General features: G+C 41.7%; 1 protein-coding gene across 7 annotated transcripts in view; it reads right to left on the bottom strand.

The window, feature by feature from the left end:
* The window catches only part of LNX1 (ligand of numb-protein X 1), a 106810-nt gene that overhangs the window by 12148 nt on the left and 78460 nt on the right, over positions 1 to 16202 (bottom strand). For 6 of the 7 annotated variants that reach the window (XM_034771899.1, XM_034771901.1, XM_034771902.1 and 3 more), the window contains 2 exons: positions 11935 to 12069; positions 2877 to 3054 (listed from right to left, as the gene is read on the bottom strand). In XM_034771899.1, the coding sequence (XP_034627790.1) occupies positions 2877 to 3054; positions 11935 to 12069 (313 nt within the window). The remainder of the gene's footprint in view (positions 1 to 2876; positions 3055 to 11934; positions 12070 to 16202) is intronic. The other variant, XM_034771900.1, reaches the window with a different exon arrangement.

Genomic DNA, 16202 nt, shown 5'->3' with positions numbered 1-16202 from the left:
CGCTGCTCCCCCTCCCCTATTGGCAGCCCTGCCGGTAGGTTCCCTACTGGCAGAGCCTCTGACCGGGGGGAGTGGGGGAATAGGGGGCAAAAGGGGCAGCTGCCCCAGGGCCCGGCCATTTAAAAGGGCCCGGGGCTCCTGGCCACCGCGGCAGTGGCTAGAGCCCTGGGCCCTTTAAATTGCCAGCGGAGCCCCGGGCACTGTAGATGGGCTGGCTGGGGGAGGCTGACCCCAGCCCCGACCCTTCCACCCAAGGCTCCACCCCTTCTGGGGCCCAGGAGCCAGGCCCCCATACTGGTAAGTCTTTTATGTTACTTTCACCCCTGCCCCTGAGCAACATACTTAAGTCGACTTAACCCCCACTCTAGATGCAGCAAGGTTGACAAAAGAATTCTTCCATCTTGGAGAGGTGGATTAACTATATCAGAAAACCCTTTCCGTTGATGTAGGAAGTATCTACACTACTGTAGTTGTAGCGCAGACATACCCTTAGACCATACACTCCTTGTGGCATGGATTATATGCACAGGCACCCTGATCAGCACTAAGCAGCTGATCAGCATTTAATTGTAGGTGACAGAAATACTGATGCCTATAGTTAAGGTTGCCCAACATTTTCCATTATAAGATCGTGTTTACAGCAGTTTATAACTTTGCCAAACTTTAAGTGTTTGGGCTGAAATTTTCCATCTCAGGCTGAATGTTTTTGCAAAATTTAAGCCAAGATGATTCAGCCACATCTCAGAATGAAGCTAGGGGAACAGACGTTTTAATGCATAAAATATGTATAAAATTCTTACATCCATTTTGTGGGAGAAGCTCTAGTAGCTCCATGCATTGGAACAAGAATACCTAAAATTCTGCCCAGGGCTTCAGGGGCTGAGCATGACTTTGTTGCCAGGAACAGAACAGGGAGATTCTCTACTGTGCTCTCAGTGTTCCTCCTGTTGGCACACAGGCAGCAAAGAATAAAAAGAGGAAGCAGCCAGATTGAAATGAAGAGGGGTTAAGGGGAGCAGGATTTGGAGCTGTTTGGAGGAGGGGGAGGGTACTAGAAGGAGGGGCCGAAGCGGGATGGAGTCTGGGACTGGGACAAGGACAAGGACAGGCTCGAGGGGTCTGAGGGAAAGGGTCTGTAACCACTACTGCATATTCCCCTCAGAACCTGGAATAGAACCCATAGTCTGAACATTTCTCTGCTGTCAGATCCACTGGCAAAATGTGGATCTCATCTCCCTTTAGTGGTTGGCCCACACAGAGGATGAAAACCTACACCTGCAATGGCTGGTCCTCTGGGAATAAATCAGGGTTGTACAGTGAAGGAGGCTGTTATGTGTAAATCCCTGCCTCACTTGTTGCAGAAAATGGAAAGTGTGTAGTAAATGAGGCAGGGCTTGGTATTGCAGGGACAGAAAGTCCTGGGTTCATGCTTTTGGTACTTAAATACTGCGCTGGAGAACCTGATTCTCTCTTACTCTCCCACAGAGATCCAGTCTCATCTCAGGCACATCACTTAAACCAAACTTCAGTGGTGGTCATTAATTGTGTGTTCCTCATTTTCTGGGTACCCAACTTGATTCCCTGGAGTCTGATTTGCAGAAAAGCTGAGCACTCACAGCTGCAATTAATCAATGGGAACTGTGCTTTGAACATAGGATATGCTATATAATGCTACATGACCCGAAAAGATCAGGTCCTAGGCATCTCTAATTGGGCACTTAATATTAGTGGACAATTTTGACATTAATAGTATTGCGAAGAGCGCCACTGAAAAGCCCTTGAGGAAATGAATAATTCTGCCTTCAGAGAAGTATCAAGGGGTAGCCGTGTTAGTCTGGATCTGTAAAAAGTGACAAAGAGTCCTGTGGCACCTTATTGACTAACAAATGCATTTGACGAAGTGGGTATTCACCCATGAAAGCTTATGCTCCAACAGGTCTGTTAGTCTATAAGGTACCACAGAACTCTTTGTTGCCTTCAGAGCAGGATTTGAATAGTGTGCAGTAAATAAGGCTTAGGACCACACATTGAAAAATGAGGATAAAACAAAATATTGAAAAGCTGCCTATTAAGTGAGCACCATCCATCCTGTGCACTGAATGAGGCTGGGGTCCTGTGGAAAAATAGTATGTGACCATGTAATTGAAGACTGTATTATAATACATATGCAGACAAGAGGGCCAAATAAAGTGTGCATGAGCAACCTGAATTTTATCCTAACTTTGCATGCTTGACTTTACAGCCTTAACATTCTTTTCATTTTTTTTGTATGTAATAAATATAGGCCCATTCACCCTGTCATGGTAAAACCCATAGGAATTGATATTGAAAAGAAAATCTCTGCAAAGATCCCTTTGCTAAAGTTCCACCACATCATCTGATTGGGGGGGAGATTCTGCCCCCCCCCCCAAAAGATTGTGGGGGATGGAGGCGCGGTAGAAAAAACTATTTTATACACCCCCACGGTGTATTTTTTTTTTTTTTTTTTTTTTAAACAACTTCAGCAGGTCTTTGGGATGACTTACATTACATTACCACTCACCCCCACACTGACCACTGCCTCGGTGCATACACAGGACCACATAGATAGTGACCACAGGCTCTGAGAGGAGAGTGGGGGACAGCACTGCAGATGTAGCTAGGAGAACCAAGGGCTCCACAGGAGGAGGGTCCCTCCAGCCATAGGTCTCAGAGGCATAATCTCAGCTAAGGAGTTTGCCTTCTTTTAAAAACTCTTTCAGGCTAGTTTCTTTCTCATTTCTGAGAGATATCTAAGTGTCTACAGAAACATACAATGTGGCACCCCTTTGTGATCTTTCAGTTCATCAAAAGGGAGCTTTCCATTCACACAGGCCTCCAAACCCCATTAGCTTTACCTGTTTTCATTCTGCCATCTCTGCTAATGACTCCTCCAGGTTCAACACTTATCACGTAGATGGGCAAATCCCATTCCCTGTGAGATGCTCCACCTGCCACAGTCATTCCCAGTGACTCTGTGTGATCTTTCCGGACAGACACCACCTTCTCATGACAGGTGACAGCATGAAGGGTGTTCTGTGGAGGCCAAATAGCAAGGATAAATGAAGTGTTCAAATACAGCCTTCATCACTTGGAGTAATCAAACTGAAATTAATATGCAGTTGTATGATGACTACTCAGAGGATCTCAAAGCATTTTACAACCCCTGAGATCACAACACTTGTATGGACAGTAAATATGACTATCCTACTGCTTGGGATTCCGCAGGGTCACAGCTATGACCAAAGCACTCCAAACTTGGATGAGTAAAGTCGGTCACTAAATCTGTATTTGGGATCCAATACTGCTCCCATTAAAGTCAGTGGTGGTTTTGTCATTTATCTTAATGGGAGCAGAATCAGGGTGCCTGGATACACAAATAAAGTGGCCTGAGTTTTCAGTTAGAAAGCAACCAGAGATTATACACTAGTAAAAATGTTGGGTGTTCAGCACCTCTGAAAATCAGACCACTTATTTAGGTGCCTCAATTTAGATTCAGGTGCTTAACTTTAGGCATCCAAATTTGAAAACTTTGTCATACATATTTAACAAAGAAGAAACAATATATGTACTATAAGGAACAAACCTATAGGGGATGGACTACATGACATCATAGTTCTTTTCCATCTCTAATTTCTATGACTCTATGAAAATCTCCAGGAGAAACTGGCTAGAAGGATGTGTATTTAACTAGGGAGAACAACAAAGGACTTTTATAGAATAAGTGTCAAGGGCTTCTGCGGTGATTCATTTATTGCTGATTTTCAAAAGGTTGCTTCTGTGTGATGGCCATATCCAAACTATGAGGCGATTCATCTTTTTTCTCCCAATAGGAAAAACTAACCACTTTGTTAGGCAAGGGTGCTCGGTTTGTTTATACTTTGTGAATAAGGGTCAGACAAATCAACACACATCATCAGATACTGAAGGATCATAAGGTCACATAGGTTCTAAAATGTAATACTGTCAGGGAAAGCCTTTCTAGTATTCAGATAGAGTTCCCTCCTCCGCATGTGACCTGAATGTGTGAGTGTTTCAAAGCACCCCATTCCCTACCAAATACTTTATAAAATGGACATGGATTTTTCTCCAAAAAAATATCTGAGATTTAAACCTTACTGAATAACTTTAACTGCTCTAAATAATTCATATGCTATGTTCCTACAATTACTTTCTGAACATTCCAGCCTCTAGAGCAGAACTGGCACACTACTTTCAAGTTTCAGTATAGAAATATAATACATGTGCTGTAGGGCTAGCTGCTCTATGATATGTTACAAAAGATCTCATCATTCATGAGTGTGACATCACATCTGTGATACGCAAAAAGATGGATCAGTCTCATTCAGGGCTGTGATAATCCCATCCCTGAAATCTCAGATTCGACCACGAAATCCTATTTCAAGTTCTGACTAAATGGCATAGAGAGAACAACAATCAAATGTATGGCTCTTCTGGCAATGGCTAGAGTAAACTTCAAGGAAAGACAGAAATGGGAAAGTAGGAAAAGGGAACAATTGCATTGGGAAATCTGCCGATGAATGATTAGTGGGCTTGAGTATGTATATATTTACAGCATTTTATTTTTAAAGGCACATTTAGAATGAGGAGACTATAATTCCATCTCAAGAGTTCTGCGATTAAACAAACAAGCTGCATTTATCAGCTGCCCATCCAGCAAAGGACTTCTAGACACTTTAGAAAATAAGCAGAAAATATCAAAATGCTAATATTCCATAACACTTCAGATAATAAAGTCACTAAACTCCACCTAAAGAGGTTCCTTCTTATGTCGTAGGGATAGGAATTGCAAAGGTAGCACTGTTATGGATGCTGCATACCACGTAACCCCTGGCCTGAGATGGAACACAGAGTCAGAACCTCTGTAAGACGATTTGCTATTGTGGTTTGAGAGCAACTGAACACTTCCAAAGGATCTACAGCACAGCTGTGTGAAATCATCCAAATTTTTTTCAAAAGGATTTTCACAAAAAATGTTCATTATTCTATTTCAGGTAGTTTCATTCCTGCAAAATATTGTCTTATTTTTTCTAAATTAATATTTTACATGAATGTGTAAAATTGTTGTGACTCAACCCTTTGCTCAAAAATAAACCTAATTTTGCTTTGGTTTACCCATTTGCATGCAAAAATTGCCCCTTTCCCCTTGAGAATTGGTTGATTTAACTGAGAATAGCCCTTTTCGGGGTGGAGGGTGGGGAGAGTAGTGCTTATTTTTCACAAAAGGGCAGTTTTTGATTTTGAAACAATGGCTCAAAATTATATCCTCTGATTCAGAGCATGCTTGTTAGCTATTCTATGCCCATTCTGTCTCAGACATCAAGAATGTTACTGATAAAAGTAGGCTGTTAAGCCATATTTCTGAGGAAACAATGCAGACACTATCAGCATTTAAGAGTTATGTTCAGAAACAAATTGTCAAATGTTACTTTTCAATGAAAAATGATTGAAGAACTGCTTTTCTGTGCGCGCGCACACACACAAGCCAACAATCAGCTTCCCTTTGAAGATTCCTTGCAGCATCTTATTTTTTAAAATGATCATAGATAGATAGATGGGAATTGTGAATTCTCAAACGAGGGGAAGATAGTGATAAAAGGAAATTAAAGGCTTTTTAATAAACACATGGACCGCACTCTCGGAGGTATTGCTGATAATGAGTAAACCAGTTAAAAAGCAATGTTTATTAATGAGTGCATTTCAATACATTCTCTTCTAAACAACTACCCTTCTCCATCGTTTTGAAATGACCTTGAAGGCCGTGATGGGGAAAACATACAGCTTGTCCCCCCCCCTTCTTTTTTTTTTTTTAAGTTTACTGTAAAATAAATATTTACAGCAAATTATCACAACCTCAAAGTCATGACGCGTGTCTCACAGGCAACGGACACAGCTGCAGCTGCTTGGAAAATATATACATTACCTACAGGCTAGCCCACTCACACAGCTACAGGACATTATGTGCCTGAGCAGCAAGGGCAGTGGGCTCGGTCTTTAAGGACTGGACAACAACTAGTTATAAACAATCGGAGTAGAAGAAATAGTTACAATTAAAACCAAGTGCTATTTTAGTGTCTAGTACTGCATCTGCATTGAAGTCAATGGCAAAACTCCCAATGACTTCAAAGGAGCAGAATCTGGCTCTATTTCTGTATTACAAATCCCGTTTAACAGATCCCTCTGTAGTACAGGAGAGTGTTTCTAACATCTTTTCTATTCAAGTCCAGGCAGCAGCAGCAACTTGGGCTTTACATTGCCTTGTTCCTCAGACATGGGAGGATAGCTTACTAAGAACCTGCCCATGACCAATCATACACCACACTATATGCAAAATACACTCCCAATACACACCAAAGAGGATGTATTCAATACAGATTGTGTTGCTACTTCATCACTGATCTGCTGGCTGTCCCCTGTTTACCATTGGCATTTGCTTGAAAGAAAGCCTCTTTTCTCCTCTTTCCAGATGGAGGCAGGATGTCATGAGGGCAGTGACTTGGCCAAAAGGGATTCCTGAGTCATTATACAATAACAAATAATACTGGAGTCTGGAGTTTATTCTTGGCACTGAATACGCTGGAGACTTGAAGGCAAAATCCAGCACACATTTATATCCTTGTTATATAGTTAACCCGGACAGAACTGGCTGTCTCAGAGAGTTAAAAGAGGGGACCAGTGATGTTAACAAAAATCCATCTCTCCCAAGGATGAATTATCCCCCCCCCAATAAACTTCAAATTAATAACACCGGGTTATATTAATTAGCAATTTCTCTATTAGCCACATTTAATTTAACAATCCCCACTGACGAAGCCAAGTGTAAGATTCACCAAGCCACACATCCAAAGGAAATTGCTTTGACTTGAAAGCATGGCCAGGAAGATGTCCATTAGATCTAAGCAAGAGCACATACTGTATTACCAGATTCTAGGCTGGCACGCTTAATCCCTGCACTATGGTCTGTTTTTAAAAAATATTTAAGCCCGCATGGCCTGCAAAGCCTAATTTTAAAGACAGTGAATTATGTACTGAGAACTATCTGGTAAATACAGAGACAAATCCAGACCAATACTCACATGTGCCTGACAAAAGGCAAACAACACTACAACAGCGACTTAAAGACAGAGTGCACCACAGCAAAACTCTACGGCGCCTCCACATAATCAATCCCACAGGCTATGTGAGCTCCTTCAGAGTTGTTCAGTCTATTGACTCATAGGTGCCACATTGGAAAAGCAAAAACTAGATTCTAGCTAACCAGCAGGAGTGCAGCACAGCATCAGTATTGTGGGGAAAGGGAAACAGAACCACCTCCCTCCTCGTGCACCCTTTCAGAAAGAATGGGGCTGTTTGCATACCCTTAGCTAAATGGTGCCAGGGGCATGTGTATGACTGAGGGTACATCTACATGGTGGGTGATGTGCATTACAGGGGAGTGATTTCTAAAGAGCACTACCATATTGCGCAATAATTGGTCCATGTAGACCCAGCTGGTGCACCCTAGATTCACATATTTCAAGGCCAGAGGGGAACATTGTGATCATCTAGTCTGCCCTCCTGGATAGTATAGGCCATAGACCTTCCCCAAAATAATTCCTAGAGCAGATCTGCTAGAAAAACATCCAATCTTGATTTAAAAATTCTCAGTGATGGAGAATCCACCACAACCCTTGGTAAATTATTCCTTGGTCAGTTACACTCACTGTCAAAAATTTACTCCTTAATTCCAATCTGAAGTTGTCTAGCTTCAACTTCCAGCTTTGTACCTTTCCAGTGTTGTACCTTTCCCTGCTAGACTGAGGAGCCTATTGCTAAATAATTGTTTCCCATGTAGATACTTCCAGATTGTAATCAAGTCACCCCTTAACCTTCTCTTTGTTAAGCTAAATAGATTGAGCTCTTTGAGTCTTTCACTATAAGGGATGTTTTCTAATCCTTTTATCATTCTTGTGGCTCTTCTCTGCACCCTCCAATTTACCAACATTCTTCTTGAGTTGTGGGCACCGGAATGGAACATGGTATTCCAGTAGCAAACACACCAGTCCCAAATACAGAGGTAAATAACCTGTCTACTCGAGATTCCCCTGTTTTATGCATCCCAGGTTTGCATTAGGTCTTTTGGCCACAGCGTTGCACTGGGAGCTCATGTTCAGCTGAGTATCGACCAGGATCCCCAAATCTTTTTCAGAGTTACTGCTTCCCAGGATAGAGACCCCATCCTGTAAGCATGGCCTCCATTCTTTGTTCCTAGATGTATACATTTACATGTAGCCATATTAAAATGCATATTCTTTGCTTGCACCCAAGCTTACCTAGCTATCTAGAACAGGGGTCGGCAACCTTTCAGAAGTGGTGTGCCGAGTCTTCATTTATTCACTCTAATTTAAGGTTTCGCGTGCCAGTAATACATTTTAACATTTTTAGAAGGTCTCTTTCTATAAGTCTATAATATATAACTAAACTATTGTTGTATATAAAGTAAATAAGGTTTTTAAAATGTTTAAGAAGCTTCATTTAAAATTAAATTAAAATGCAGAGCCCCCGGACCAGTGGCCAGGACCCGGGCAGTGTGAGTGCCACTGAAAATGAGCTCGCGTGCCGCTTTTGGCACACGTGCCATAGGTTGCCTACCCCTGATCTAGAAGATTTGGTCTGAATCAGTGACCTATCCTCTTGATTATTTAACACTGCCCCAATTTGTGCGTCATCTGAAAACTTTACCAGTGATGATTTTAAGTTTTTTTCCAGGTCATTGATAAAAGCTTCCTAGTGCACTGTAATGTAATGCTGTTTCAGTACTATTTTGAAGTACACTAGGGAACCTTTAGTGCACACCAGCAGGGTCTGCAGGGATCAATTAATGTGCACCATGTTAATGCGCTTTAGAAATCACACTCTTGTAGTGCACGTTACCCCATCGTGTAGACAAGCTCTAAGTCACCCGAGTGCCGTGCTGCAATAACGCCAGAGGCATCTCTATCCCAGCCACATCCCTTCAGTGCGGCTCTGATTCTCAAAGCCGGATCTGAGCCCCACATCTAAATATCCTTGGAGCTGGTTGCTGAAGAGTTGAACTGTGCAGATGGATAACCTGTTTTTCAAGCAAAACACCTATGGTCATTCACACTCATTAGCTCAGAAATACCACAGGCACCTAGTAAATCAACATCTGAAATTAAATCAGACAAGACTTCAAGGTCTACAGGCTCAGGAGCCCCTTCTGCGGGGGCATGGAGGGGATGTGTGAAAGGAAAAGGCAGCGATGCAGCCTGCTTTCTCCAATCTCGATTTAACCACCCCAGAGCTCATCTGTCTTGGGGTGAAAAGGCCACAGAGGGGAGGAGTCAGGGATTAGATGCTCCAGATAGCATGTTCCTCCTCCTACACGGCCAAAAAACTGTAAAAGACATTTGCCAAGAGAGAGAGAGATTTGTTTCTGAGAAAATCTCCGTCTTCGCTGTGCCCTCCACTGGAGGGGTCACAAAGTGCTGCCACTGGCCAGAAGCAGCACAGCCACAAAACCAGCTGTGCCGTCACTGATGGGACAGGAGACAGAGAGGCACAGAGACGTACGCCAGACACTTGCTGGGGCATTCCCTTATCTCCATATCCTATGCAACAAAATAAGGCCCCACCAGCTCCACGTAGGGTACTGCAATGCAAACACAACTCCCTAAATCTCACAAGTCAATGCAGTTCCCCAAATCAACTTGTAACTAACCAAGAATTCCTTTCTTGCACCTCTTTATACATGAAGAGAAGAAAGGGGGCCAAAGTTGGGTATGGAATAGAATTAATGTACTGAATTTCCCTGTACCATACCCATAGACCAGTAACACAAATAGATAGAGCAGACGCTCAGGCAGTCACTGGAAATCTTGTGATAGCGACATGAGTTGAGCTATCCCACTCAGAGATCACAAAAGCATTATTTCATTGGAAAGTAATGACTTGCAGATGCAGCATCAGCTAGGATAGTCTTGTGACAGGATGGCAGCAGCCTTGTTTCATCTCTGCTGTTCTGAATAGCAGACATGGGCCTGTTCTTACAGCACGAGGGAGGAGTTATGTCTGTGAATGGCATGCGAGGGTACAGGTAAGATGGAATATGCTGCAGGAAGTACCATTTCTTAAGGGTCTGAATGAGCATAATTGATAAAAGGAGGAGAACAACAAAGGGATGTTTATAAACATTTTTAAAATGTGGGCCCATTCCTTTCTCCCCACTGGCAGCTGCATTCGGGAGCTGACAGCTGGCAGTGCAGTCTAAGGCATGTGGTCCTTTAAGGTCACAGTTGCCTGCTTATCAGTCAGGATTGATTTTAAATGAGCCCTGCTGCTTTTTAAAGCCCCTAGTGACATGGTCCTGCCTATATTCAGAACTCTCTCTTTGCTGGATAGCCGGGCTGTGGCACTGATCTCCTTTTAGGGATTCCACCCTTGTGTGGTGTATGTAGTTAGGTCTCTGCTTTCTGTGTACTGGATTCCAAGTGAAGGATATGCTGAATGACGCACACACTGTATGTGGAAACTGTATGCTTGTTCTTTGTCATTTTCCTTAATCTAACAATACCTAATCCTTATATAGGGCTTTTCTTCCATAGATCTCAAAGCGCTTTACAAAGGAGGTCAGTATCAGTATCATCATCCCCGTTTTCATAAATTCCTAGATTCTAAAGCCAGAAGAGACCGTTGTGATCATCTAGTCTGACCTCCTGTATAGCACAGACCATAGAACTTCCCCAAAATCATTTCTATGGCAGATCTTTTAGAAAAACATCCAATCTTGATTTAAAAATTATCTGTGATAGAGACTCTACCACAACCCTTGGTAAATTGTTCCAATGGTTAAGTACACACACTGTTAAACATTTACACCTTATTTCCACTCTGACACTGTCTAGTTTAATCTTCCAGCCATTGGATGGTGTCGTACCTTTATCTGCTAGACTGAAGAGCCCATTATTAAATATTTGTTCCCCACATACATCCTTATAGACCGTGATCAAGTCACCCCTTAACCTTCTCTTTGTTAAGCTAAATAGATTGAGCTCTTTAGTCTACCACTATAAAGGCAAAATTTCTAATAGTTTATTCATTTTTGTGGCTCTTCTCTGAACCCTCTCCAATCAACATCCTTCTGGAATTGTGGGCACCAGAACGGAACACAGTATTCCAGCAGTGGTTGCACCAGTACCAATTATAGAGGTAAAATAATCTCTCTACTCCTACTTGAGATTCCCTTTCTTATGCACCCCGGAATCACATTAGATCTTTTGCTCACAGTGTTGCATTGGCAGCTCGTGTTCAGCTGATTATCATTCATGACCCCTAAATCTTTTTCAAAGTCACTGCTTCCCATGATAGAGTCCCCCATCCTGTAAGTATGCCTTACAGTCTTTGTTCCCAGATGTATATATTTATATTTACTGTATTAAAATGCATATTGTTTGCTTGCACCCAGTTTACTAAAAGGTGAATGATCGAGTACCAGTCACAATAATCAACACTCAAGTGTGGGAATATCACACCCAGTCTATGCAAGCTTCTTTCCTTCATGCTTTGCTCCAGATGGAGTAAGTGCAGATAAGCCTCTTATTTTTGTTAGAATACATTACATTTTGCTAGCTCAGGCTGGGAGGCAGGTTTGTGTACAGTATAGTGTGTGTGTATAAAACTTTTGTCTCATTATTATCCTTCAGCTTCCTCTCTCCCAATCCTTCCGAACTGAGTCAAGGCAGAAGCACTTCCTAGTGTATAAATAAAGACGATCTCTGTTTTTACATTTATACCACAGAATAAGATGTGCTTCTCTTGGTGATGGGGTCTGGAGACAACAAAACCTTCTGTTTCCCATAGAAAGAACAGTAAATGTAAGATAGATCCAGGCCTCACCTTGTTAGGATAGTTTCTTTCCGATGGGCAAGGCTGAGGACTGCCGTTGTAATTCCACCCAGCCTCCTGCAAGATGTCAGGGGTCTGCTGTCTGGTCTGCCGTGACACAATAAAGTGAACCCGCTTCTCACTGGCCTACATGACGAGACACAGATGTAAATCCTGCTGTTATGCAGCTACAAAGCCAATCTTTTCAACTCTAGAAATTCACAAAGTCCAGGTCTTAGTTAAGCTTGCTGTTATTTTCATTTTCTTTTGAGATGATATTTTGGTTGCAGATTTTGGTTAATTGAAGGGCAATTCTTTTCTGTGCCTCTACCCTTATTATCAGCTTGCTACAAGAGGAAATAATAATGCAAGTTCAGCTCAGTACACCACAGACTGCAAAACTAAAGTTAATCCTCTAAAAGCCTATTTTCATGCATTCAAAATTTCCCCTGAATTAACAATCCTCTCGCATGACAGTGCTGCTCAGTTCTTGTTTTTAGACATTTATTCTATTCACCTGTGTACATTAGCACAGCTAACTAGTGTCTCATGGTTACATCACATGTGTAAAACTAGGTCTACTACTGTTTGATGGAAACAGTGGAAGTAATGCCGCTTATCTCAGAATGATGGAAATGCTCATATTGAGGGGGGCTAGTGGCAGAATTTTGCATGCTGCTAACATGATAAAAGTAGTTTTACTTAGAGAAGGGGCTACGCCACTATTTTACACAATAAAATCTTAACAGACTAGTGTAACAGACGAAACACAGGACTGGGAAACAGGCACTCCAAAATTCAAATCGTGGCACTGCTACTTGCTCAGGTAGACCTCAGAAAGTCATGAAACTTTTTGGTCTGTCTACTTTTTCCATCTGTAAAATGGGGATCAGAAAGACTGTCCCCCACAGAGGTGGTGTGAGGATTCATTGATTTGTACATCGCTTTGAAGTTGCAAGATGCTATACTAGTTTAATTCTTATAATTACAAAGTCTCAGTGCAGTTGGATCAGTACTTGAGAGGCCAGTCTTACCTCCAGGAGTAGACAGCCAAATTCTGCTCTCAGTTACATTGACTCCACTGAAGTTGACAGTGTTGTTCTGGCATAACTGAGAATAGAATTTAGTTGAGTAAATCCAATACGTGGTACTTTCCTAACATAAAAACAAACTAATACAAGAAAGAGAAATATATTGGTAGCTTCAGTGGTTTAGAGACATGCTGCTATATGGGAAAATCCAAAGTTAATGTTCAAATCTGTAATCTCTTGCTCTTCAGACTGATGTGGCTGGAAAGGTTGCAGATAAAAAAAAATGAGTTGGCAGTGCTTAATTTGTGCCAGGGCTTGCCAGGGCTCAGCTCCAGCACCTCTAGCCCTGGCACTTCCGGGCTTGCCATGTCAGTTATGAATGTAAAAAATTGCTTGAGCCCCAGCACCTCTTTCATTAGAAATTAAACACTAGTTCTTGGGGACAAGGAGAGCCACTAATGGCCTCCCGAGGGAGTCTTGTCCACTTGGGTTCAGGCTATTACTGTAATGTAGAGCCTCCCTGCAAGAGTTTAAAGAGGAGAAAACACCAGAGCTTCAGAATCCTAAGGTGTTGGCTCCAAGGAGAGAGAAGTGTGGAAAAGCATTTAAAAGAAGATGTAAACCAAACCTGGAATTCAACCCTACTCTCACCAAAAGTCAACTCTCTCAGTGACTTCAGTGGGAGCTAGATTTGGTCCCTGAGTTTTATATTCTACAGTTAAACTTTTCCTCACTAGAGTCTGGTTCAAAGTTCTTTGCTGTGATTTCAAAAAATGTTTTGATGGGTTTTAAACTAATAATAAAAATAATCAATATTTCCAGTCTGAATTCCTCATACTGGGCTAGTTACTACTTCAAATGAAGTCAAAACAAGTTAGAAACATGCATTTCCCTGTAAGCTATGGTATATTAACATCTGAAATCTGAATTCACATGATACCTGAGACTGGAATCTTGAGTATTGGTAGAAAAGAAACACAGTAATCCCTAATCTGATGTTTAAAACCGAGAAGCACAACACAAGACTAAATGACCCAATGGTGTAAAACCCTTTAACATGCAATTCTACTGTAAAAGAAACACTTTACAACTTCAGTTTAAAACTGATCTCTCCCTACGTGGCTTGTCTCAAAATGGATTATTTACAAGGTGGCTGTAAATTTGAGTAATTCCTTGTAGAATGACTAACAAAAGTTCAACACGAGTGTCTGTTGCAAATGTCCCATTTGTCTCTAGGTCAGTCTAGTTGGGTCATTTCTCATAAATTCAGAGAATATTACTAAGTTATCGAAACTATATCAGCTTCCAAGTCTACATTCTTCCATGTAAAAACCCATAAAATGTTTGCTGATTATTAATTGAATATGAATTGAATATTAATTGTTGTTTCAATTGGTCTCTCTCCCCTTTGCTAGTGGTTTTGCCCCAATTTCCCCATAGCTATTCATGACCAGACAATAAGTAAATATACATACATCTTATTTTTAGGTTTGTTTCAGTACTGGACACAAACTGTAGCTTAAAGAGCCTACAAAGGTCAGATCCTCTGCTAAGACCAAAATGCACACACACAAAATGGTCAGTGTGTCTTAAAACTCCCCTTTACCCTAGCCTCATTCTGGAACTGCTTTGTGCAGGCTATTCCCCTGCACTGTGCTAGAGGAGCCGGAGGGCTCCTCTAATTGCACTGCTCTGCAATAGTGAACATTATTATTGTTATATGGCATCACCCGGATGCCTCAGTTGAGATGGGGCTACATTGGGGCACTGCCAACCCACAGTAAGAGACATCCCCATCCCAAAGAATTTTACAGGCTAAGCAGACAAAGGCCAAACACACCCTGGACAGTTCCATGCAGCTCAGAGGATTCTATCTTTTCCTCTTTCCCTCCAGCTACATTAGCAGCAGAGTGAGTAAGTGGTGCCCAAACCTCAGCTTTGGTTCTGGGCCACTGGCAGATCCCCTCCGGTCCAGTGAAACTGGCTTTAGCGCCAAATTACATGTTGGGTCAATGCAGAGTAGACACACTGCACTGGAGGAATTAGCCCAAAAATCTTGACAAAAAGGTAGGCGAATAATCCACCAGATCACCTGCCTCTATGGGTAAAGTTGATTTCTTCATAATGAAGCAGTGAGGTCTATTGTACTCATTTAAAAAACTCTTCTTGCTTTGGCTTGACACTCACTCCTTCATAACAGAAAAATTGTATTATATGGCAATATCTAGTGTGAAAAAATACACAAAGGAAGAGAAAGGAGATAAACAATGAGTTGCTGTTACTATGTTTCCTGAACCGGCACTGACATATATACAGGTTGAGACCTGATTCTCTATTTCCTTGCACAATTTGTTCTCGTTTGAACCTGTGCAAAGTGCGTATAGAATGTTGTTACCCTGATTTAGTAGCTCTTTACCCTTAATTTGCACTCCCTTTGCACAGGTGTAGATGACTGCACAAGCCCCAGGAACTTTGGAGAATCAGCTCCTGGGAGCGTGGCTGAGGGGAACCTTTAGCCACTGGATAAAGATTTGCCTTTAAAGTGAATAGCCTATCCAGTGAGACGTTGGTATGGAAAGAAGTGATTGGATGGCAGATGTAAAAATCAACATGATTTCACTGTTTTTCATCTGAGGGTTTGGGGAACATAATTCCCTGACTTTGCTGCATCATTCTGGGGTCCCTCCTTATAATTTAGGTCTAAAGTGTGATATCTGACCCATCCTCACCATAGGTGATTGGGCAAATGTGAAAAGTCCAAAATCCAAATTTTGTGATTTATGCACATCCCTAATTACCACCTTTACATTTTCTTCATTTCAGCTTTTGTGACTGAGTTTATAACAGCCAGACACCTAATCTACTAATTAACAAGTACTTAATACAGGCTAATATCTAACTGCTAGGGCTGATGAGTCAGACCTCTCTCAGTTATACATCATTTAGGAGCCAAATCTAATCATGCTCTACAGAAACCTGATTTTCTCTCAGCTTTATTCAGTGCAATAAGTCAGGAAAGTGAAGCTATAGGACAAGATAATAAAAGGATAATCACCACCACCACTTAAGACATACAGTTCTTTACAAATATTAATTAAGGTTATTTATATTTTAAAACTGATCCCATATTTTGAACTTCCTGTACTATTATTTTTTGGTTCCTCGTCTAACAAGAGTGTCCCGCATTTGGGTCTTGGCAGGTGGAGTGTTGTTGAGAAAGAAGAGGGGGAAGTACTGTGCTGTGTAAAA

This window comes from Trachemys scripta, chromosome 5 (assembly GCF_013100865.1).
Source record: "Trachemys scripta elegans isolate TJP31775 chromosome 5, CAS_Tse_1.0, whole genome shotgun sequence".
Lineage (NCBI taxonomy): Eukaryota > Metazoa > Chordata > Testudines > Emydidae > Trachemys > Trachemys scripta.
Note: the sequence above shows the minus strand (reverse complement) of the source record. Positions and strands in the feature narration are given on the sequence as shown.